Source organism: Rhea pennata, chromosome 10 (genome assembly GCF_028389875.1).
Source record: "Rhea pennata isolate bPtePen1 chromosome 10, bPtePen1.pri, whole genome shotgun sequence".
NCBI lineage: Eukaryota > Metazoa > Chordata > Aves > Rheiformes > Rheidae > Rhea > Rhea pennata.
In genome coordinates, this window is record NC_084672.1 from 18,277,670 (window position 1) to 18,304,656 (window position 26,987).

A 26,987-nucleotide genomic window follows, 5' to 3' on the forward strand; every position below is an offset into this window, starting at 1 on the left:
AGACTGCTGTGTGACAGCTTTGATGTATGTAACAGAAAGCAGAAAATTAGTAGAGTAACAGAAATCCTGCTGTCCTTAGTTTTAGGCTAAAGGCAATGATCTTGAATACAAGCTCTATCATAATAAATACAGTCAGCCTTCAGAAACTAGGCTCACAGGGTGCTATATTTAAAATCTAAATTGCACAGCAACTCTGAGTTATGCTCCATGGCACAGTGCGGCAACTGAACTTTAACAGAAACTTAAAACTATACATAAAGTAAAATTGCTATATCTAAACATATCTTACAGAGAAGAAAAGATTTTCTTTTCAAGTCTCCATCTCACTGGAGTTGCCTCATCTTCTGAGCAAAAGCACCAAAGCATGTAATTGCAGAGAACCCACATAGGAAATGATTATTGGACTCATTTTCCCCAAATTTCCTGGAGCCTCCTGGCATCAGAATACAAGAAAAGAATTCAACCAAGTAAGACAACATAGCAAGCACCTTTCCAGCTCCATGAGTGTTTTAGAATATTAGTCAGCCTAACTGGATAGCAAAAGCATGTTCAGCCACCACTTCACAGACTGTACTGGAAATATATAAGCCTGTCCCCTTTGCCAGGATTTCCGCTCCTTTTGGTTCTTATTTTGTCAAGCAAATACAACAACAGGTCTTTTGTTTTTCCTGTTTCTCATAAAGAGGAAGAGAATTCTTCAACTCGGGAGGATGGCGGGAGTGAATTCAGAGTTGAAAGTAGAGGAAACTGGAGACCGCAAAGAGAGGAGAAAGGAAGAGAGGAAACAAAAATATCAGAGGCATTTACTACAGAGATTACGTGTTAGAGATGAGAACTGATACAAAAATATAATGCACTGTGAAACAAGGAAGGAAGTACACACAAAGAAAGTGATGTGACTAGGACCACAGAAATAGACTGCAGAAGCAATAAGCAAGCTGAGAACAAGTCAGAAAGGTTATAAAAATGACCCAATCAAGATTTTTTAGCAGTGTGGCATGGAGAGAGGGAACATTTCACGAGCTAAACTGGAAAAAGCTGTAAGTTATTCAAGAAACCAGTGGGGCTTATGACTCTGGAGTACACAGCTGACTCTGCCAATCTCTCTTCCTTTAAACTTAGCATACCAAAAAGATTCTGAATTTATGAAGTTGTATTTTATTACATTCCAAACTAAAGCAAGGTTAAATTTTAAAAGTAAAAATCTCAAAGTATGCTGGGTCATATAGGACAAAAATAAATAAATAAATAAATGAAAACAAACTTATCCCCCAACGCCTTACAGGGCAGGTCCTTTCTTCCAGTCTTGATACCTGTCCAACAAGTTTCAGCACCCTTCTGGTTTGGAGCAAAGTGCACAGAGTCCCTCTGGGTCCCTAGATAATAGAAAGAATAAGACTTTTGCTAAGATTACTTTGCATGCCTGTTCCCTGTCCTTCTCTGGAATCTCGCACACCTTGCTCCTCCTACAAGTCCCTTCTCCATCATATCTTTTCTTTATTTGTCATGTCTTGCACAGGACTCTTCCCATCCCACAAAGGGCTCTACCTGACCCAGAACACAGCATTCAGGCAGCTTCCTTCCCTTCTTCTTAGTCACAAACTTTTGAAGGAATATTTTGAAGGAATACTGATATATCCTCCATCACAAGGCTGAAGGAGAAGCAACAGGTAATTCTATTTTACAAAGTTTCAACTAAATTAAGACAGACCTTTTATTGCAATTCAAAGGAAAAAAGAACGTAAGACTTTTCTATACTATCCACTTTTAAAGAAATTTTTTACTGCTATTCATTTGATGTATCCTACTGTATACCAACCACTAAATTTTTTCTTTTCATGACAAACTATTGTGTTTAAAAACATATTTCACAGTTGAGCATAAAAATATTATCTCAGTATACAGTCACATCAGCTGACAAGTCACTGACAGCATCATGTCAGCTACACCAACTGAATCTTGCCAAAGTAGCACTGATACAGTGGTTTTACATGAAAGCTTTGAGTTTCTCATAGTCAGAGAATAAAAATGACTAAACAGAGGAAAATTCCTTTTTGGACAGTAGGAATCTGCACTGCAGAAATGTTGATGAGACACTCAGGAGAGGACAAGACACTGAAACAGCAGAATGGGTTTGAGGGCCAAGAGTTAGCTTTAGAAGTTATCAATGTGCCTGCAACAGCTGGAGCTGCAAGAGTAACAGATCAGAAGTCTGAAAGCATCAGATGAGGCTAATAATGGAAAGTGAAGAATGAGAGAACCAGCTGATGACTGAATATCTTTCTCCTCATTTCAACAAATGCAAAAGACAACAGTCATTTTTTTACTCTTACATCACTCTTATTTTGATAAGAAAGAAAAAATTAGTCAATGTAGGAATGAGAACAAAGACAGCCAGTTAGAATAAAAGGTAGTAGAACATATTGGAATCAAAACGTAGAAAAGGTGGCTCAGGGAACAACAGCATCATATCTTCTCTAGTAATACACATCATATGCACTGTCCACTATAGCTCAATAAGATAATTCAAGATAAATTTGTTGCCTGCATGGGAAGACTTATGAGCACATTAGTAAAATCTGACTAACCACTTGGTCAAAACTGGGAGAGAAAGATTACTGCTATTACTGAAAAACAGAAAAAAAAAAACTATTTCAAGACAATGTTTTTGGAAAGTTTACAAAATTGTTTATGGTACCTGCTCTATGACCTGTTAATATGGCTTTGGAAATGGACCAGTATCCTAGGAGTAGTAGGATATTTATGTTCATGTAGCACATGTAAAGAAAGTGATCTGACATTACATTATGCATAGTCATCAAAAACTAGCTTTTATGGGAACTAATGAAGGACATTTTGAAAGAATACAATTGTACTGGACCAAACACCAGCACTATAAAGTGAAAGTTGTTTTGTTATCTCACAGTAAACCTAACAAAATTCTAACACAATTCTTTTAATAGTGGTTCATCAGGTTTAGGAATTCTTTGCTGCACACTGTCAGCTCAAGCAATGCTCTATGCAGAAGCATGTATCGAGCTTCTGACAATCACAGGTGAGCTGTCTGTAGTCATTAACACCAGAGATAGGCATTTTATCTAAGCTGAAAATCATCTAATTTTAGCTTTAACTGACAGAACTAAAAATAAGTGCATTACCAGGAACCACAAATGCCCCAAAGTGATCAGAGGTCTACAGAGAAGAAAACCTGTTTGTCTCCATCTTAATAAATAAATAAATAAATAAATAAATAAAAAGTTGCATATTTGAAGTGATGCTTTAAGTCTCCAGAATTTTAACACTAGGATCCTCAAAGAATTCTTCACCTTAGTCAGTGGCACACACAGCATTCCCTCATACCGTGTTCTAATGGTGCAATCAAGCTGTACAAGCAGTTCTTTAACCGTATGCCATAAATGAAGCCATTGCTTCCAATTAAACCTGCCTTTATTACCTGTCCTGACTTACTCAGATTTCCCCCAAAAAACACAGAATAAAAGTCCCAGTTACCCCAAGACCTCTAGCAATGGATGTATAAAATAGTTTATCTGCTGACCCTGCAAGGCCAGAATTTAAGCCTTAGAAAGATTTAGATTTAGAAAGATTTCTGTAATGTATAAGGTAGTCACATGTGCAATCATGCATACATAACTGCCCACATATACACAGATGATCCAGTAGGTTTTTAGGTCAGGTTCAAGTTTAGTTTGCCCACCAGAGGATCTTGCATGCAGCTGTAAAGCATACGTGGCCTCATTCCAGAACAGATGATAAATCAAAGCAGCTAACAGCTAATACTCACTATTCAACAGGCTAAAGTACCTGCATGAAATAACTTTTTTGTTTTTGTTGTTTCTTCAAAGGCAGCAATTTCGTTTTCTGTTGATCTATTCTAAAAAGACTTAATTCTTTCAAGGGGAAATCACTGTCAGCTCCCTGAGCATGTGGTAGGATGGAAAACTGGGATTCACTAGCTATCACTTCAGAATTGCCTTAGATTTGATGGATGGTCTAGGAGACCCAAGCAGCTTCAGTGACAGTGTTATGGCAGTAACAGCCTGCTGCACATTGAGGAGTAATGTGAAAAAGGGAATTGCAGGGGAAAGAGATGAAAATGAGGAGAATATTAAAAGGATGAGCGCAAGACTTACTATTGCTACCGTGCAAGTCAGCAGGAGAGGCACCATCAGACATTTTTGGATTTTGGAGGTATGGAAATGAGCATGTTGCTCATCATCTCTCTCCAGTAACCGTGCCTCTTGAGATTGGTATCAGCACTGAGATTTTCTGGAATTCCCCATCAATCTTGACGAGTGCTTGGGAAGATGAATGGGTGAGATGACACTACTTTGTCAAGACTATACTTGGTAGCAAAGTAGTTAGTTATATATTACGCTGAACCACAGAAGCACATCTTCATGGTATTGCTTTACTGTTAGAATCTCCTTCTTAACAGTTTTTTTTTTCCACTACAGGATATCTCAGCTCGCACTAAAATACTTGAAATTTACCACATAAGAACAAATCTTATCAAAGTTTATTGAAGATATTTTATTCATGCATGCCTTTGACTTAAGAAATAAGCATTCTAATATTTACATTAAAAATCAAATGTTATGAATCATTTCACATACTGCTGCATGATATAAAATTTTAATAGAATTTTAGGCACAAAATTAATTCACTAACTCAATAGAAAGAATTCTCTTACTGAACAACTATTTCCAGAATAGCTGCATGTGCTATGTGGGTCAGCAGGTGTAAAACTCAACAGGACTGAAATATCTCTGGTTTAAAACCAAAATGTTCCTGGTATAGAGGAAAGAAACAAAAAAAATGTGTGTGTGTGTAGGGGGGGGAGTGCAACTGAATAAGGAGCAAAAGCTGCATTCTGAGGGCTAGTACTGATTTTTTAGTGTCAGAGATAGCGGGCATCTAGATGAAAGGGAAATTCAAAAATAAACTCAGTTACGGTATGAAGTTTCTGTTCTACATAATAATTGCTTTAATAACAACATGAGGCTATGTCAGCCTGAAGGAAAAACAAAGACATACACAGAGCAGTATAGTTTTAAAAAGCCCCTTATCCACTTTTCCCTTACTCCTTCAAACTGGACTGGTAAAGGTTACAAGTGCACAGTGCGCTTTAATTGCTACGGATAAGATGATAAACAGCAAGGTGTGAACTCACCTCAGAAGCTTTACATAAGGTTCAGGTTTTCCTGGCCACTGAAGAGGACTGACTTGCTTGCTTGGGGTTTTTCTTTCATTTTGCTTTTGGGGTTTTGTTGTTGTTGTTTTTTCCTCTCTCTCTCTCTCACTCTGTCCCATTCAGGCACTATGAGGAGTCAGAGGTGTTTAGAAATGTGTTTCCTGGTGATCTGATCCTCTGGGACCAAGCTGAGAGGCTTAGAATTTTCCGAGGCCTCTTCTCTAAGGGGATCCAAAAAACCTACCTCCCCCTAGGGAGGGACGTTACAATGAGCGACGTTACAGAAGAACCAGCAATATCAAGGGGTAAGAAAGCAGCGAGTGGTGAGAGCTCAATGTCTCTTACCCTGCACTCCAGTACCAGGGCTGTCTGCAGAGGGTGCAAATCCAGGCCAGAAAGGAAGTAGAAAAGGAGGCAGTGAACAAAGTCTGTACTCCTGCAGGTTCCCCAGAGAGATCATTGTTGCCCTGGCACACTACTCTTCTGGCATCACATCTTTAGTGAAAACTAGTGAAAGCTGCTCATTTATCAAATCTAGCTTTGGGGAGGCGGAAGGTAAAGGTTAAGGTGACCTCATCAGGACAGACTACACTGCAATTACAGAAATCACCTCATTCCCTCACCTTTTCCAGCCCTCTCAACTCCCCTTCTTCTCCATGTCTACCCATGGACACCTTCCTAGAAGACTCCTCTCCCTCTGGACACTTTTCCCTATAAAACATTCAATAAATGAAGTCCAAGACCAAAATTTTGATATCAGCCTTCATTACTTCTGTCTTCTTCTTGAGGTACACTAACAAGAAAACCAAACCAGAGATGAGATTGGAATCAGATGGACAAACTATTGAGCCAATAGGTTAGTCAGAAATTTGGAATAAAACACTGTGATTTCTCCCATATTCTGCAGCAAGGAAAATGGAGTTAAAATGGGTACATGATAATGACAAGGTCAAGCCAAACAAAAGGAAATTTCTCAGAACAAGAAATACACCTGCAGCCATGTCTTCACAGATCGCATCCTGGCCAAGGCGCATGTGGGCTACAGTATCTATCACAATGGATCTGTGCACTATGTACATGATACATAGCAAAATAGATTTATGTAATTTATTCCTAAGCTGAACTAGAAATCCTACACTATCAGCCAATGGTTTGCTCAAGTATTATTTTCAAATATAACCACTTTTTTTGGATTTTAATTAAAATATTCTTTTGTGTAGATTATTGAAAAAATAATCCAACTAAATAATGCTGCTTTTATTTTTAGTTGATAAATTTGGAAGCTCTCCAAGATAAGTTCCAGAGTGACCTTATAACAAAGTTTTGATTTCTTTCTCTTGAAAAAGCATTTCCAACTCACTCTGCATTTTAACGAGCTGATTAGCTTGAAAGCTGAAATCTGAAAGCAGAAAAGCATTAGAAACCTTTTACTTTCATATTAAAAAGTTTGCTTTAAGTCTATCATGTATCCTAATTTTTAGAGGGTAGAAGCATCTTCCTTCATAAGGGTAGTAGGGCTAACACCACTCATGTTCTACAACCATCTTCACAGTGCTTAGACATCTGCATTCACCCATTTTTCTGCAACAAAAACTTACCCCGCAAATCAGGATTAGAGAGTAGGAGTCCATCTTTTTCTTTTCTTTTAACCTAGTCTTTCCCTAGTTGAGTATTCAACTTGGTTATGTCGTGAGGAGAGAGAATGCTCTTAATACCATGCAGTGCATGAGTAATCCTTGCTTGTTCAAAGTTAATCACATGCTTTATCAGGTCATAACACGTATTCTTTAATAACAAAAATGAGGTACATGTTTAGCAGCCAATGCTCTACTGATACTAGATTTTATGTTTTTCAGTTAATAAGCAGATAACATTCAAGTAGTAAGACATAAGTTACATGCTATTATTTAGGCTTTTTGCTTTTTTCCAATTTTGCTTAAGCAGCATAGCTTAGTAGGGTTGCAACAGTTAATAAATTCATTTTCTTTTAATTCTTAAAACGGATATCATAAAACTAGAGGACACTTACTGTTAATTAGCGGGAACAGCAAGCATGCAACTACAAAGTCCCACCCACAGGTTTCAAAAATCCACCTACTCCAATATGTTAAAAAGAACATTTGAAAGGTCACCAACAATTCTTGATTTGGTGACAAACAATGTGCTAGAAAGGATGTAATCTGAGAGGGGAAGTAAGAAAGATTTAAGCAGTAGAGATGATAGTGAGGGTCAATTTGTAACACCACTACAGGTGCAGAACCTCAGCAAAGGAAATTTTTAAAAGGGCAAGAAAAAGCTAAACTAATATTAATGCTGCATAAAGCTAAACAGGACCAAAAACACATAACAAAAGGGTGAGGGAAGACAAGGGAGAGGTTAGAGAGAATTAAATAAATTATGATGTAGCCTGTGTTGACAGTTCACGAACTGCTAGTGTAAATACCTAAAAATATAAAAACCAGCAGACATAAAAATATCCAGAAAGAACGAATGTGAAGCTTTCATAAAACAATGAGAAAAAGAAGTCAAAATGTTATGCAGCTCAGAGAAAACAACTTGGAAAAGATTTCAGAATGAAATGTTTAAGAAAATAAAAGTGAGCTCTACAGAAGGACATTTTATATTTAATGTCATCTTTCTTCGTTAATGAAACACATACTTAATACAATACCATTTGAAAAAATATTAGAGAAAAAAATAAAAAAGAGACTAACATCAATTTCGTGGCTTTTGGCATTATTTTTAAATATTTTACTATCATTATCCATATTTTTGCTTGTGAATTGGAATATATTACAATTCCAGTGTTTTTATCCTAATTCAAAGCTGCCACACAAAAAACGTCACTGTTAAAAAAAACAAATCAAAACACACCTAACAGAGCCTTCCTGCCTACAAAACAGAGAAAGTATTGGTGTAAGACAAAACTTAGTATGTTTCCAGTATCATCCCAATTATTTTAACTCCTTCCAAGACTACTGTAGAGAACCTGCCTCTGTGACTCAACTACTGTGTGCCACTGTGTACAAAGGCGTTGGAACAGCAGCTATCCCACAAGCAAATACAACGCGCCTGCTGTTTGGTGGCAGGCACATTATCTCCTCTTACAGCCCATCGCACTGAATCAGCATTTTACCAGAGTCTCTGCTGTGACTCTACAACAAATCAATTAAATAGGCACAGCAACTTTCAGCAGAAATGTTTGATTCATATACGGGTGAAAAGCAACCTGTAAGGAGATACAATCCTTAAAGATGTTTACAAATCATCCAGTATTTGGCAGGCGATATAGCACACTTCTAAAAACAAAATCCAGAGCTCTTATTCCATCTACATTCTTCTGTGCTACCTCTCAGCTTAGATTTTGAACAGTTATCCATGTTAAGTAGCAAAACAATATGAAAATCTACCCCATTACTTTTTCTTTCCAGGAAGACAGGAGAGAGTTCTTAGTTGAAGTTGCTGACTATAGGCTGAGAGAAGAAATGACAAAGACCCACAGTTTTACAGTAAGGCTGAAATAAGGCAAGTCCTCAGAATGCTTCATAACACAAATTTAGTAATAAAGTGTTGTCATTTGCACTCGCAAACCAGCAATTCAACCCCAGTGGAATATAAGCCTTTACAGTACAACAAAACTAGGCAGGGCAATAAGCTAACCACAGAATCACAGAATGGTTGGTGTTGGAAGTGACCTCTGGAGATCCTCAACCCCTCTGCTCAAGCAGGGTCACCTACAGCGTGTTAGATAGGATTGCATCCAGGTAGGTTTTGAATATCTCCAGAGGAGACTCTGCAGCCCATCTGGGCAACCTGTTCCAGTGCTCTGTCAGTCTCACAGGAAAGAATTTTTCCTAACCTTCTAGCTAAGGCAGAAAAGAATAATCAGCCTGAAAAGGGCCCTGGATATTAAAGACAAAATCTATGAAATGCATCTGTAAAATTCAATTTGAAGTCAACACAGAAAGTGGCAGTCCAGGCTGAAGCATTTATGATGATCTCTTCCTAATTTACTTGAATTTATGCTTGTATGTGATTTTACATTTGATAAAATCATTTGAAATAATCAGGTCCCTGAAAGCTGTGAATTAAGAGCTCTTCCTACACAAAGATGTTGCGCAGGACAGGCCAATTTAGGGCAAACAGCAGCAAGAGTATAATTTTTGCTTCCGGGCTTACTTGGGTATCTAACAGCAAGGGAGAACTTGAGAAGGCCAGAAGACTGCAAACTGATTTAATTCTCCTTAAGGAGAGGAAATCTTTTGAAGCTCTCCCCTCTCCTATTCACCTCAACTTTGTTCTGCCTGGGTTTAGTGTTAACTTCTATGGTCCTGATGCCCTATATTTCTCATATAGGAACTCTCTCTTCATACTTATATGTCTATGAGGATTGTGTCCTGTGAGATGCTGTTGGTTGAGAGGATTCATAATTGCCAATAACTTATATGAGATCTCAATTCTTACCTAGTAACAGAAGAGAACATTGGATAATGTGTCTTGTTATGTAAAGGTAATAATCAGTCCAGTATCTTGTCCAAATCTTCTCAGGAAATAAATCTAGGCCTTATTTAAATATCTTGGCTGAATGATGATTAACTCTTACACTTCTATTTTTTAAATGTGTCTTATGTTTATAGATTTATGTGTCAAGGAGGTTACAAGTAACAAGTAGAAGAGTTGTGGTATTTTACCGTCACAATTTTGCTGGGCTTTGTAAATGTAATATTGTCTCCAAATATTTAAAATTATGGTTACAGATACATGGCAGAGAGATTAAAAAAAAACAAAACACAAAACAAAAACAAAACAAACACCCAAGTAATTCCAGGAGAAAGAGAAATAATCCTAAGGAATACCCCTTTCAACAGCAAAAGCTCTTTTTACCTCTTCAGTTATTGCTACCATTGGTTAATTCCAGAAATTATTTTAATGGATAAGAGCTGTTTATTCAAACCATGTGTAGAAAGGGGGGAAAAGGTTACTATGCTGGAAAGGCATTCAGACAAATGATAAGCAACTTCTGCATTTCAAGTCTGTTGATATGTTTTTAGTTTTCATCAACATAAAGTGGTTTTTATTTTTTTCCACTGGGCCAGTACACCAATTTTTTAAAAAAGCCCCTAAATTTACAATCTCTTAAAAGATAAAATCTACCACCAGCTTCTTTCACATGCAAAGAGATCTGTTCTTAGAAACCAACTGGTGATAAGGCAATCCACAATTTCAAATTAAATGCAGTCACTTTCTATCTGACATATGTAGATTTACATGCATATTAACAGGCATAAAACAACAAGAGGAATTCTAGATCAGCTTTAGGAATTTCTAGGCCAGCTTTATGCCTTCTGAGACACTTCTGTGCAAAACTATTAAAATTAGAGAATAGGTTTTAAAATAAGATTTTGTTTTTGCACATTTTCCCAATGCAAAACAATGTAGAAGGAAATTTTAACATTTAACTTCATTTTTGACTAGAATGTAAAGCTGAACTGGCAATTTTGATCTCTGTCCAACAAGACATTAGTAACTGGTGTTCATTCTCTTTGCTAAGCTTTACATCAGAGAAGTATAAAAGGAACTGTATGAGGGGGGAGAGAATAAGAGAGTATTGGGTGGGGGGTAGTTTTGTACACTCAGTCACATAATAATATTGTTAGTTTCTTTCCCCCTTTCTATTAATTACATGCTTCTCTTTGAAAAAAAAATGTACACTATTCTTTGGGGGAAACATCCACCTACTTCAACTCTGTCTTCTTCCCATAGGGCCAGTCTCCTCTACTGCACACATTTCATGACTGAAAAGTCAGTCTCCTGGTTTCTATTAATGTTCAACTACATACACCATAATTAAGCTCTATACGAAGCTAGAAATAGCAATTATTTTTTATATAATGGTGAAATACTTCATGTATAAACAGTCTAGCAGATCTAGCAGTATGGATTTTCATTTTAGTCTGACTTTAAGCAAAAGTAGTGGGGATTTTTGGTTTGGTTTGGTTTTTTTCCCCCTTTTATCCCTGAAACTGAGGTCTGAAATCCAAATCTCTTGGTAATTAATGACTCCCAAGAGTGGTATCATGTCTTAAGCTATTCTTGAAATACTGCTGGACCTAGCTGACCTTAACTTAACACATATTTATGTGCTAACGAAGGCAGGCAAAAAGCAGCTCTTCCTTCAGCTCTTCCTATCTGCTATGCTTAGTAAAGGCCTAGTTCTCAAGATTGAAGCATTTCCACTGTTTCTATTAAAGAGGTTGTTGGGTTATACATAATAAAGTTGGGTTATACATAGTTTCTGATAATACTGATCATATTAATGTTCTAGGTTTTTTGCACAGTAGTTGAAAGGATAGCCTTTAAAAAGTGTAATTACATTCTCTAAAAATGATTGGAAACAGGGTCATTTTAGATTCACTTCCCTTCATTGCTTTAAATTTGGAAGTGTATGCCCTGCTCATCTTTCTGAAAATTGAAGCGCTATCACCAAAGGAAAGAATAATGACAAACGATTCCCAGAAAAATCAGACCCAATCTCAGGAAAAATTCCAGGTGCATCTAAAAAACATTTACAGAATGTAAAGCATAAAACAGAACTTACAAAAACCACATAAGTAGCACATGTAGCACTCAAGAGCTCATGAAGAGCAAATGAAATAACAATTTCAGCAGAAGCACAGGGATTCACATTATATTTATTTCCACAAGAGTACTGTAAGAACAACTCTCCTAGCAAATGAGCTCTCAGAAAGTTGCAAATACGGCCAAACCAATAGGTACCTACCTCCCTTGCACTAAACTATATGGATGGAAGGGTAGAATAAAATATTATTGGTGGAATAATATATTACTGGGTTTTTTGAGCTTCTTTTGGGTTCTGATAGTTTATAATAGATCAAATCACAACCTATTTAAAGAAAAACAGCAATAAACTAACAGGAGTGGAGACACATGGACACCAATCTTTTTTACCAAAAAAAAAAAAATAATAATAAAAGAAGCCCTCCATCCATAATCAGCTTATCAGTAACAGTAAAAATAAATAAATAAATAAATAAATAAAAATTAAAAGTTAAAAGAACTTGTATTAGTTAACATTTAAAAGATCAACCAGAATCTGAAAAGTCAGTCGGTAAATACATAAAGCATAAGAACAATGCAAAATCTGAAAATGGAAAGACACTGAAATATCACAAAATGGAACTACTATGCATAATCCCACATACTGAGTATGCTTTCAGTTCTTGGGAGCTTACGAAGAATATAAAAACCTCCAAGTTGTGAACTATTTTTTGAACAGAGATTTGAAATGAAACAGAGATGAAAGAGGCAGGAAATGATGCAGAGTTAATCATCCAACAAAGAAACTGGAATTGGAAAATAACATTTCTAAGAAACAAATGGTTCAGGAAACGTGTACAATCCACTGGTAGAGATAATGATACACACTAGCTGACATTTCTTGAGATTCATGAATATTTATCTATCATTAATTTAAAATAGTTGTAAACATCTGAATAAATACGGAAGGTCAATACTAAATGAAAGCTAAGAAAACTTTTTTTGCTTGTTTTGTTTTGTCATAAGTAGCACAAGGCAAGGGCATATGCTTTGCCTTATCTGGAACTAAAAGACTATTTCGTATCACTGACTTCTACAGTTCTAAACTGCAATTAGAGAAAAAATGGAAAGTATGATAACATTTTTCACATTCCTATATACTCATTACAGGTATACCCTCAATGTTTTCTTCACATCCCTGTGGCTTGACTAAATCTTTATTTCATGTTTTATTTTTACTTTAAAAAAAAAAAAAATCCATGGTAAATTGCCCCATGGACTATCCCTATGTTGCACTAGATGCATTAAGAAAAGATGTTGGCTATTAAAATCAATATGGAACATAATTTTTTTCAAAGAATGTAACCACCAGTGCTTTTCCTTAAGAGCAGAAACATTTAAATTGATGTATTTCAGCCTATGAAGAACATATCTTGGAATGTGATTGAAGGCTCTGTGTATACTTTCAGCAATGAAATGTTAAACAATTAATTACTGAAAAATAAAATAAAGAGAAAGGAAAATGAGTACCAAAAGTAGACAGACCTGAAACAAATGTATTGAAGACTTACACAGTCAAAACAGCGTAAGAGGCTCACCCAAGAAGTAAAAGATTATTGAGTGAAATAAACGTCTTCATTCTGATGTGGAGTTTGCTATGACCTTAAAGATACAAGTGGACTTCATAGTGGACTGCTCTTCTGGAGTTCTGATTTTCAAACATGAAGCTTACCTCAAAGACAACATAGAAGTATTTAATATTTCCATTTAATGAAAAAAGCTCCGGTACAAAATTATGCTTTACTTTTTTTTTTTTTTTTTAAAAAAAAAAAAAAAAAAAGAAGTAGTAGTATTTGAATGTCCAAGTTTCCTATGGTTACTAAGTTCCTCATGCAAGACAGAATACTAATACCAATATGTATAAAAATAGCAGTGAGAAGAGGGACATATTTTGGAAGAATATTTATAGAAGAAAATGGTAATGAGGCCTTGGAGTAAAATATTCATTGAGAGATTTGAATGTGATTTTTAAAAAGTACTTGTAAACTTAGAAAAGGTGTAGAGGTTCATACTGTGCTCTTGGATGCTGCTAGTCCAAGGAAGCCTTTGTCTCACGGGATTACCTGAAAGGTCACACACAAGATTCACAGTGATGGGAAAGCTCTTGTGTTGAAGCAGGTTGGTTGAATAAATTGGTCTTTTCAAAAAGACAGTCAAACTCCTCCAGTCTCATTTCCCCCTGAATGGAAGTGCACAGTATTCACAAGGTCTCAGGTCTGCACTTCTGTAGCAGATGTTAGAAGTCTTTCTGTTGCTATGAAGTGGTCTGCTTCCAGCATATCTGATTCCCAGACCATCATAATGAGTAACGCCAGATCCAGTTTCCATGTCCCTGGAGTCAAATGCTACTTGGGGGAGCCAAGCAACTGTCACATTCACTTTGCCCTCCCTATAATTTGCTGGCGTATATGGTGTTCATACATTCTCCCCAGTGTGGTTTTATCTGGCACAGTCCGCAAATAGCCTTTGGTGTCTTCATATTTCCATGGGGACATGTTTGTTATCCTTTGGCCATTTTGCCTCTTATTTACTAACATAAAAGCATCAGGAATTTCTCGGAGAGGCCATAAATTTGAGGATACTTGATCTGCAGATGTTCGTAGTCTTGAAGTGAACTCCTGTTGGGTGTTTACTTCAAAGTCTTGGCAAGATTATAGGTAAAGGTGTAAATAGCTATTGATCAAGTGTTCTCCTTAGAGTCCTAAACAATATGAAGGAATGCTGTGCAAAGTCTTGTAATCATAACCAGCCTGACAAAAATATGCTTCTGCTTTTAATAATATAGCCATAACTCTAGCAAGGCATTTTGGCAGAACTAGTAGAAAGCAGTTCTTTCAACTGAAAAGAATAATGAAAGGAATCAAGGTGGTCCAGGGCAGTAGTCAGGCAAAGAATGCAAGCAGTATAAAAACCTCAGTGTAAAAATATAGAAAGGTAGCAAGTGGAACAAGCAATCAAAATAAAAACAAGCATGAAGTGTTTTATGCACAAAGCACTGCCAGCAGCTAATAGAACAGACAGAGAAGTCCGGTTTCTGATGGAAGACAGATTCCAACGTGAAGGCAGATCATCTGGAGAGTTCAACCCAGAAATAGCTCACTCAGCTATTGCTCAGGCATGCAGGCACACTGAGGACATGGGGAAAAAAAATATGCTGTTACAGAGCAGAACAGTCTTTAATCAACAGAGAGAAGGTGCTGTTTGGGCTATTTGCACCAAAAGCCCATAACCCAGTTTTTCTCATGATCTCACCTGCTTCTAGGCTCTCATCTTAGAAGTAAGCATGTAGTAAGCAAATTATTGGGATGTTCAAAAGCAAGAAAGATGGGTGGGAACAGAGAGAAGATTTTTCAGTTTATAGCTTTAAAGTCACTCTATGCTGTTATAAAACTGAATTACTAAGTATCCATAGCACACCAGAGAGCAGGATAAACTTTGATTTCTCAAATGACTGTGTATCTTTAAGAGATGCATATGAGTAAAAATGTTAAAGGATTCTGTGCTGTCAAAACCTCTGCTTGAAAACACTGTCCTTTACAGCATTCCAGTTTATATAATTTTGCATGAATATAAATCTAACATTCTTTGCTATGCTTAATTATTAAACACAAATGGCTCAAGTTAGAACCTGGTCTTAAAATTACATACTTATTTAATTTCACAGAGGCAGTCAGGGTGGTAATTGTAAAAGCAAACTGTAAATATGCATTTGACTGCAAAGTTGCTGAAAACAAATTCAAAATAAAATTTCACTAGCTCTTTTCACTAGCATTTCAATGACATAATTGCTAATGATAACTACTGATTTAATTAGTGTTCTAAATTATCATATTATTGAAGTTCAGTGATACACATATAAAAATAGGAGGACAGATAAGGTGCAAACTGGTAGATAGCCTTTTTAGTAAAGATATATAGCAAGGATGGAATGATCTTATCTTCCATCTAAAGACAAGATAGAAAATAATTAGCTTCTTCTTGCAGGTGTAAAATCATTTAAGTTGCTGCCCTTGGGAGGAAATTCTCCTACAGGATCAGAAACTTTGCCTATATATTGCTGTTTCTTGGAGGGCACATTTAAGTGAAGTTTTACAGTATACCTTCAATAGTGTGATGAAATCTGATAGGGAGACATCCAAATAATGGTATGATGGCACTAACACAAAATTATTATCACTCATAATGAAGCTTACTCTTAGAAATTGAATAAATGTATGCAAAAAAGCTGCAAGCCTGATGAAATGTATAGGAACACAGACACTGGACTACACAAAACAAGCTGCATTTTCAAATATGCCTTTGGGTACTGGATGGCAATCAGAACAAGGAAGATCCATCTATTCATTCATAGATTTCAGCTGACAAAATTCCTGCTTGTTGCATTTTGAAATGAATGTAGAGATGCAAACCTGACACCAGGAAAGCCAAAAAGCACAGATTACTTTGTGAAGATATGAAAGAACAAGGTATAGTGTTTTTACCACTGAATGGTTTCCACAAGTTCCCATAGAACTACTTACAGGAGGTAGAAATAGGAAACCTATCACAGCTGTGATTTTTACGTCAGTGCCTTCTTAGCTCTCCTGTGTGGCAAGACACTGGGGTATAAGCAGTCTCTCCAAGTTAGGTATTAGTAATAGTAGTTCAATAGTCTCTTCTGGAGCCAGGAAGCAGGGCCCTGATATCATACCATGCACTGTACTTCAGTGTGAACCAAAACCTCATGTTATTAAATCTGTTAGGAAACCTTGAAATAGCACCTTTCAGCAAAGCAGCTGATATAATCAGTCAGTAAGGCTGACTGATTTTCATGGCTTTTAACTGTTTATATTGCGGTATCAATGGCATAAGGGCAGTCTTTCTGCTACAGGTGTTCAACCCTTTCAGGTGATACCACTAATCTATTCCACAATTCTCTCCTTGGTTGAGATCCACAGGCCCTTCCAGACCTAAGATGTTTGTGTATAAGCAAAGCTCTCCAGCACAGAAATGAGAAGGAAACCCATAAGATTTTCTTCAGAGAATTTCTAGCAGGAAAGAGTCAACTGCCACCACACAGTTAACTCTAAGGCAGATGTGCTGGATCTAATCCTCATTGAGGATGAACTGCTGAGCCTATGACCACGCTTCATGATGTCAACACCTCCTTGCAAGTGATTGCAGGCCACACTGATGTACAAGGTTGCTGAGAGTGGCTGCTGCAATTTAGGTCCAGCACTGTGCAAGAGCTCTCTCAGCCACAGCAGAGTTTTGGGTCAAGAACATGCAAACTTGTTTTAGTATTCCACTACCAAAAATGGTATTCTTTCTTGGGCCGTACTTTGGCCTTAGGAAGTTCTGTGTTAAATCTCACCCCTGAAGAGAAACACAACCACACTCGGAACTGCACAAGTCAGGGATATAAAGGAGCTTGCTACCCATGCATGGCAAACTCCTAGTGGCACGCCACAGCCCCAGTGAAGAACAGTGGCAATGCAGTTCCACATCTTCCGACGCAAGAGTTCTTGAGGCATAAGAGCAACTGGTCAGTGCAGTGTCTTGCTGATTCCTTTTTTCTTCCTACTGTTCATCCTAGTATCTACCTGTCAAAGTTCTAGCAAGTAATTCCTAGGCTGACTCTGCTATTTTTAACTGGTGTATTTTAAGCTTACCATAGTCTTTTGGTTTGGAGGTGATGGTCATGTCTAACTACCTTTTTCTGTTCTCTTCTTGCAAAGTTCATTTATTCACAAGAAAATCTTAGTCTGAGAAACAAAGCCTTTTGGAGTAGTCAAATGCATTCCAAGTTCTGTATTTTACAAGAGAATTTAGGCTGCAGTATTCACAAACCCTAACCAGCCATAGAGCTTACCACTGTTACACTGAACAGTTGGAGAAAAGCCTTATTTCTTCAATATTTATATACAGTTTAATGAAAATCACCAAATCAACCATAACATCACAGCTTTATGACCTATCAGATTGTATTTTCTAATCTGAAAAGCTTTTTTTAATAGCAAAGGTGGGCTGTTTACAAATACCAATTTATCAGAATAAACACTAGCAGAAGAAAAACTCTTCACAATATTCAAGAGAAAGGAAAAACTCAACCAGTAAGACAGCTGACCTATTAGTGTACCTCCATGTGCTGTAAGCACTAGGCCCCTTCTGCCTCCACACATCTTCCCTTGTGCTTTCTCCAAGTCTGCACTCGTAGCTCTATCACAAGAGTACCAAACAGTAAGTAGCCTTTCAACTGACAACTGACCTTTCAGATTCAGTAAGTAGTATATGAAAAGTAGGAACAAAATACAAATCATGCTTTGGATAAAGGCAATTTTAATGAAACTAAGCAATTTCAATGTATTTTTTCCACTAATGAATAGCTCATTAGACAGTTAGAAGGCTTTTATAAATATACTTAAAAGGCACAGTGATGGCATGAAAATAAATTTTCTTAGACAAAACTAAGCAAAACAAATCCATTTTTAATTTTGACACTGTTTCAAAAATCAGCATTCATAGCAAATTTCAAATGCACATGGCAAACTTCACATATGATTGAACTAATCTCTTTTAAGATTTGAAAAGTCTGTGAAGTCTGATCTCCAAAACAGTTAAGCATCTGCACAGAAGGCTAGAACTGGTAACACTAAGGGGAAGTGGGCACAGAATTGACCATTAAGCTCCCTGTGCAATACTGAAATAAAATTAGACAAAAGTGTCTGGCTGGAAAAACAGCAACATACATGAGCAATAGCAAAAAAGGCAATCTCCACTCCATAACGCTAGAAGGATGTATACCAAAATAACCAACACATTTCTATATACATTCATTTGAGGAATACAGAAAATTTTGAGGATATATAAGCAGCAGTAGAAATGAGGCTTGGAGCTCCATACGTTTATCTTATCAACATTAGATAGAAAGGCAACTGAATTATAGTATTTTTTTTTTTCATGATACCAATACCTGGCAAAAAAGCCAGACATATGTAAATTAGAACTAAATCACGATTTTTTTTTAAAAAAAAAAACAACTAAACCATCATATGAAACGATGTATTCTTCATCTTTTCATATAATCATTTAAAATCCAGACTGGACACTTTCTGGAAGATATGTGCCTCAAGCACAACAAAAGGAATGTTTTGGTCAGGCAAGTAATTTTGCTCAATAGAAGAAAAGCCTGCAGGGTTTTTATTAGCAGGACAGGCAGAGCTGGTGGTGTGCAGTATAGAAACATCAATAGAACCAATATTTAGAAGGACTGCTTCTGGTAGTTTACAAAAATCTATATGCAATTTATATTATAGATTAAAATACAGATTTTTGAGCTATTTATACAACAAACTTGTAACATGTATTTAACTTACTCACTTGTTGCCAGGGAACATGCTACATACTGCACACAATACTGTTTTGACAACCACAGGATAACCAAAGCAAAACAATTAACATTAAAATAATTGTATGAGGAAACAAAGTATTTTCCTTCATTGACTGCAGATTTGCAAGATTCAAGAATTCTAGCCCCCCTCCCTGCATACATACAGAATAATAAAATTATTTATTGCCCATATCTTTGTTAATACATACGGTATGAACACAAAATTACTGTTCCACACTTATTTGGAAGTATTATCCTTTCTAGCAAGTAAAACAAGATAAATGACACTTCTGAAACACTTCTGACATGCAGGAACCCTTTTTTCAAACTTTAGCAATGCTCTACCTGCACAGTAACTGACAATCTATTCTGATACTGCTTTGAAAAAAAAATTATTATATTCTTTTTTCAAAAAAGATCAACACTCCAAGACAGACTCCAGTCTAGAATGACAGGTATATCAAATCAGTCAGACAAAACAGAGTTTTTTGTTAAATATAGCAAGCTAATAACAACATTCATAGCTACTCTAAGGTTTTGCATTATGTAACATAAATGTCTCAGGAAACAGTGCAGAACTGTGTGCTTCTCTGACTTAATAGTATATCATCTCTTATTACTTAAAAGCCAGGAATAAAAGAGAATTTACAGTAAAATAAAAAATGTTCCGCATATATACTGTAAAGTCAAACTGCTGCTGCAGAAAAGGGGAAATATATACATCCAAGTATACTTCTACAACTACCTCTTAAAGCATATTAGGATTTTTTTAAAAAAATCAGGAAAAAAAAAGGTATGCATGTATTTAGCTCTCAGAACTTTCTAAGGCTTTTGCTGAAAACACCTACTTGGTATAATCCGAGATCAGCTTATTAGAAGAGTTGGCTTACTAGCAGAAATACTAAGAAATGCTTCTTTCCACAGACTAAACAGAAAACACAGTTTTCTTTTTATTACTGGTTCTTGCTTTAAGAAAGCACTGAACATGGGAAATATTTGTGTCTTGAAGGCTTACCTTCCAGTAAGTCTCTTGCCAGACCTGGTTCTGCCCCTGTGGACCGAACAAAGTCTGACAGGACTGCATCCATATCAAGTGTCATGTGATCATGCAGGTCTGCTGCCAGGCATGCAGCAGCAGCAGGACTTGCTGGTTGGCTAGAAGGCATCCATCTGCCAAGGAGGAAAAAAAAAAAAAAAAAAGAGGATTTTAGAAAATGCTCCAAAGTGATAGAAACCAAATGTTTCCGTTCTTCCCCCAAATGAGACTAATTAAAATCCTAAAACATCTGAGTTAAAATGTTTAAATAAACACCATTTGTGATCCACCTCTGCCTTAGCCTGGAAGCTGTTGATCACTCGGGCTTTCAGGAGAGCTTTGTTTTACTTAACATTTCACATTTTTATTGATTTATCTTCCAAGTAACTTGTCTATACTTCTGCAGCTGAAAGGTTCCTGCTCATTCAAAGCATAAAAATCTATCATTGTCTGCATGGGTAGGGCTGCTCACGAACTTAAGTTAAGCAGGTAAGCGTTTAGCTAGACCACAGCTCTTCTGTCCTTGCTTGCTAACACTACCACATGCGTATACAGCACAATGCAGTTGTTTTTCTGTTTCCCTTGTCAACACTACTTTCCCTACCTTAAGGGATTTTTGGATGGGGAATCCACATTTTCTCCTCTCTCTTCTGAAAGGACAGTACATTCCTCACATGAGGGCAGCAAATGTTCTTCAGCTTCAGTATCAACTTTTGCTTCACAGAAGTGATCAAAAATCTCCCTGAGAAACTGCATCAGCACATCCATTTTCCGTATAATAATAATGATAACAATCACACCAAGAGGCATGGCACCAAGAGCCACTCCCAACCCAAAGGCTACACTCCTGCTCATCATTTTGCCCGAAATTGGTAGGACTCCAGTCTCATGGCATCTCAGCAGAGGCCTTTGAGCCAAAGATGGGCTGTAGCTATGTGATCCGCAATGACAGCGTATCTCATTGTTGCAAAACTTCTGAAGCATCACAATCAAATACGTACCACACTAACACAGACCCCATGCAAACCAGCAGCCTTCGCTACCTTGTCAGTATAATCCTTAATCTCCCCATTGCTCATTTTCAACAAGACTGACAAAAAAAAAAATATTGTCTTGAAACACGCTACACACATCAGAAAGAAAAGTTTAAATAGAACGCACAATACAAAGGTACACAGTATGAAGTACCTGACTTTCATACACAGAGCCAGCCACAATTAAATGGATTTTATCTAGTAAAGGAAGTCCCAACTTGCATAATAAGAAAAACAATTAAATAATTTTCAGGCAAACAACTCCACAGAGTATAATGATTACTACAGCTGTGTATCTGGTATATTCCTAGCTTTCTCTATTGCAGTATTTCTGCTGTTGAATTTTCACTGGTGAAATCACTGCCACAAGCTAAGAAACACTTGCAACAGATACCCAATATAAACACTTCGTCAGCTGGAAGAGGCAGAAAGGAAGGGCTTGGTAGGACTTCACTTGTATTCTCTTTCTAAGAGATGGAATTAGAGCTCATGTTAATACAGTAAAGGTACCAGTAAGTGCTTAGTAAAAACAATAAAGACTTTTATCTAATCCCTCCTCCCACTCCAAAGAAAAAGGATTCAGCCATCTATCCTGACTTTCTAAACTAGTTATTATTTAATATCAGATTAATTACAAGAGACAAACACAAACTTTTTTTCCGTAAGTGGAAGATGTCAGGTTTCCTTTAGAGAATGGTTTGCTAGGTCCAAGGCAGTGATGCATCTGTGTCTTCAGCAGCTTCCTGTAGGCTGTTTGTACCATCCAGTAGCTGAGAAAAGCAACAATCACACCAATATGTGACAATGACTCACGGCCTAAGAACCAGCATGTAGCAGCTAACAGAATCACAGTCATAGCTGAGGAAACACAAATGTGTTCTTGTTTTTGTATCGATAATGTTGGTTTTTTTTTTTTTTTTTACATAAGCAAGTGTGCAATTAAGTCTGCATTAGAATATTTTAATTGTAGTTTCAAAAATATTCCAGAAAGCACATTTGTGCATGTACTAAAAACAAACTCAGGGGACAAAAAGAGAAGGCTTTTCAATTTTCTATCACTGAAAATTTCTCTTTTATTTTGTCGAATAAAATAATTTGGAAATAAAGTGAATCATATATCACAACTATGGCAGCCCCTGTGAATCACAGTCCTACTTTACATGAGATTACAAAGTTGCTTTTAGGAGGAAGAGGAGGAACAGAGAGCTGATTACTATTGTAATGTACAAGTGTTTTGTATTTATCGATGACCATTACAATACAATTTTCTCCTGTGGTTTTTCAACAGTCTGAAGAAGCAATCTTACCAGTGAACTTGCTTATGGTACAACCATCTTGGGATCCATTAGCAAGTAAAGAAAGTCTAGCCTCAAGCGATACATAACACGCTGCTGTTAGGGGAGTTTCTCTTGCAAAATCCATGGCTGACAACCATATATCCTACTCTATTTTGTACCTTTTTTTTCCCTCCCTGAATAAGTGAAATCCATCTTTCTGGATAATCTTCTCTCCAAATAATAAATAATATATTAAAGCAGGTGTTTTAAGATATTAAGGCATTCAAAACACAGTTAGGTTAAAAGTATCTCCATTCTTCTACACTGTCTGTACTGCTGTGAAAGTAGTGGAAAGTAAAGAAAACAGAGTCAAGATAAATGATATACAGTGTAAATAAGACCTCTACCTTTGCTTTCATGTCTGTTTTTCATTATTGATCAAAGTTTGCCTTTAAACATGAATTTCATCATTCCTGTTATTTCCTCCTTGAGGAAAAGTTGTGACTTTACCACATGCCAAAGGCAATGGAATAACATGGGAATAACATGGAAATTTCCTACACTAGAAGCAGATGATATCGGTTGGCTATCGCTTGTACCACAGCTACAGAGAAATGAACTGTGGAAGAAGCTGGAAACACTATCCCTCAAAAGAGATTCAGTCTTTTCTGACTCTGTTTCTTACTTTTCATACATACAAGAGAAAATACACAAACTCTGCATTTCTCTTCCCACGCTGTTGCCCCATCCAGTGCCATAACATGAAACGGCATGAGCCATCCCTGAATGACTTCCCACTTGCTGACCTATGCTTTCATCACTTACAGGTAGAAATGGACTCTGTTGTACAAAAGCACATTTATATGCACCCTAATATGCACATATGTAAAGAGCAACCTCTTCTAATGTTTATTCTCAACGATATTGCACTGAAACAGCAAGTATAAGGATTTGTTTAAAATAAATCACGCTGGTAAAATAGGCTTCTTGCGATGGGGCGAATATAGTTGCCATTGCCATTAGGATCTTAACCCAGATAACCTTAAAAACTGAAGGGTAAAATGTGACTTAGTTTAGGCCATTTTGTTCCTCACTTTGATCAGGCTGATAGCCAGCACATTAGCCACTGTCCCAGCTGATGGTTGTTAATTCATTCACATGAGAAAGATTTCACATGAGTTAACTCAAACCACTGCAAATTAGCTGATTACATTTAACCTTAAAAATTGAATGTCTTTACTTTCTTAGAAATTGCTTATTTCTGCAAGTATGTATCCATGTAGCGTACAAAGATCATTTCCTGTTGCAGAAGGTTAAAGCTTGTCCTTCCTCTCCTCAAAGATGAGAGCTGCAAAATCCAATTTATTCCAAATCTATTCCAATCTATAATTATTATCCAAATCTAAAGCATCTAGGATATGGTTACACAGACTCATGTTATTCAGTAGCAAAGCAGATTAAACTTGCTAACCCTAGTCTTTCATTCTGGTATCCACTTCACAGTTTGCTGGCACTTACGCTGTTATCATCATACTACCTTTTACACCACTTACACATTTATTTCACTTACATTTCTACAACATTTATACCACTATACCATTATATGTGGGCTGTATTAGGAATAACATTGCCAATAGGTAAAGGGAGGTGATTATTCCTCTCTATTCAGCATTGGGGAGGCCACACCTGAAGTGCTGCATCCATTTCTGAGCAGCCGAGTACAAGACAGACATGGACCTGCTGCAGTGAGTCCAGTAAAGGACTACAGAAATGATGAAGGGATTAGAGCATCTGACATAGCCTTATTAGAGCATCAGCCTATCCTTACAGGCTGAGACTGTTCAGCCTGGAGAAGAAATGGCTCAGAGCAGGGAGATCTGATCAATGTGTTTAAGTTGTCAATGAGAGGGAACAAAGAAGACAGCCAGACAGGAAAAGAGAAAACAGACATAAATTGAAATACAGGAAATTCCATTTAAACATAGGACTCCCCCCGCCCCCCGGCCTTTGGTGAAAAACAGTGATCAAATATTGGAACAGGTTCCCCAGAGAGGTTCTGAAGTCTCCATCTGCACAGATGTTCAAAACCTGCCTGAACATGGTCCTGAGCAACCTGCTCTAGCTGACTTTGCTCTCAACAGGGTGTTTAGACTAGAGAATCATTAGAGATCCTTTTCAATCTCAACTGCTCAGTTCTTCGGTGACCTTTTGCATACGAGAAGCCACATACAAAGGATTATAAAACAAAACAAACAATCTATTTCCATTTTGGAGAGCAATGTTTATCCTGGATCATTTTAGTGGTATGTGTTGCAGCACACACCATCTAGTAACTAAATTGGCATAAGCCTGGAGGTGGTGATCTAGTACTGCTGAGCAGACAGTCACACTTACAGATTGAGGTGTTATGGAGTATGCTTGATTATTCATGTAGCATTCAAATGAATTTTAGAAAGGTAGAACCACCACATCTGGAATACCACTAGGCAAGAGAAACATTTCTAAAGGTTAGTGCAGAAAAAACGTTAACAGAAGGAAAGCTGGAAATACTGACAAGGCTAGTTAAACAGGAATGCAGGCTTTAAGCATTCCTGTTAGTAATATCAAAGCTCTTGTTCTTCTGAGCTGTGATTAAACAGTGAGTTGGACTTTGTATTAGCAAAAATAATTAATTAATCCATAGGGTTAAATTAGTACTTCAAGAAACTGAACAGACTTGTTCCAGCACACTACTGTCTGTCTTCCTATTTATCTTTATTTTGCATTAGGATCGTATTCTGCTGGTAACATCTAGCATATTTCTGTTCATATTGTTATAGATAACCAGAGCTGTTCTTGTCTTTCAGAACATTAGAACAGATTTTGGCTTGAAAAACTTTCAAAATGATGTACGTGCTCCTGGCCTTCCACATTTCGCTTGTAACTGCTCATTCCCATCAGCCAGAAAATGCCATTTGGTATCATGCACTGGCCAAATGAGACCCAGAATTATTGAAGTCAACACAGTCTTAACACTCTGAAGTTATCTGTTGTGGATATCTTTAAACTTCATAAACCATCTGTCATGTTTCAGTATGACTGACTATTTCTCCTGCTACAGCATCAAGATGGTCTTCTATCACTGACAATACAGGTGTGATTTTACATAGCTACCTAGATGTTAATGTTGGTATCTGTCCCTGAATATATATTTAGTTCTTGGCATCTCAGAATGAAGCTCTGCTTGCAACAGAAGTACTTTAAAGTACTTTACTTACAAAAAGGAAGTAATTCTGGTCATGACACTTTTTTCATGAGTTAAACAAAAGCTACTTGAAACATCTCTTTACTGAAATATTAATTCTAATTTACATGAAACCCTCCAAATGTTTATAAAAGTGCTAATTATTCTGAATTAGTCTCACATTTGACAATTGCTTCGTTGTTCTTTGCCTGTTTCTTTAATCTTGAAGGCTATTTAAGAGCTCTGGTTGTTTAAAAAGCAATGGATGAAAAACTCTGTATGATGACCCTTCTTAACTCTCAATCTGTATTCCTTACCTCTTCTCTTCTCAATGTATTTATATATTTATACGCTTATAATTAATTACTTCTAATGCTTGCAGAAAGAATACCTTACTTTTCTTGGCCACTTGAGTTTATTTGGGCCAACAATGGATAACTAAACTTAACAGAGATTTGCTGTTATCTGGGATTTCAAAAGGTTTTTTTTGTTCATCAACAAGCATTCAGCATTCAGGCTGTCACTAGCCCTGTGTCATTAGCAGATGAGTAGATTACCCAACCAATACCTTGCTAGAATAATTACACTAAATCAATAATTGTTATTTATGTATTACTTTGATAAAACATATCTTTGGAGAGATCTTCTATAGCGATTATATTAAGTCAAAACTGAAAAATGCAATTCTGATTTCTTAATGGGAAAATTTCAGCAATAACCAACTTTACTGGAAGAACCTGTCTTTAAAGAAATTCTAAAGCAGAAGCCACATAATGTGAAGCCTTATAAAATTCAGCCTGACTGATGACAACTGTATACAACATAGTGCAACTCCCAAAATTTAAATGAGGAAATTATCTGAAAAATAACTCAACAGCATCTCTAGCCATAAGAAGAAAAGTGTACAGATTTGTAACTCAGTTATTTTTGTAGTTATGAACATTCAGTAATTGGAAGGAGGAAAACAAACATGGAAATCTGGACAAAAGCTATGTCAAACAGGTGCAGGTGGCAGAAGAACATAGCAGTGCAGTCTAATAAAACATGTAAAAATCAATTCAGGCACATGAAGATAGGTAGTGCTACTTTAGATGTCACACAATATCTTCTGGGCCGCCAGCTACTGTTCCAAAAGAGTATGGGGTCTCTGAACAAAAAGTGCCATCCATCTAGTGCATGTTAAAGTGAGCTATTTATATATGAATCTCAAAATTTTGA

General features: G+C 36.7%; 1 protein-coding gene across 3 annotated transcripts in view; it reads right to left on the minus strand.

Annotated features, from left to right (window-relative positions):
- OTUD7A (OTU deubiquitinase 7A) overlaps window positions 1–26,987 on the minus strand; it is a 149,883-nt gene that overhangs the window by 49,675 nt on the left and 73,221 nt on the right. For 2 of the 3 annotated variants that reach the window (XM_062583667.1, XM_062583668.1), the window contains one exon: window positions 20,215–20,369. In XM_062583667.1, the coding sequence (XP_062439651.1) occupies window positions 20,215–20,365 (151 nt within the window). In that variant the 5' untranslated portion in view covers window positions 20,366–20,369. Of the gene's footprint in view, window positions 1–20,214; window positions 20,370–21,921; window positions 22,008–26,987 lie in introns of those variants that run through there. The other variant, XM_062583669.1, reaches the window with a different exon arrangement.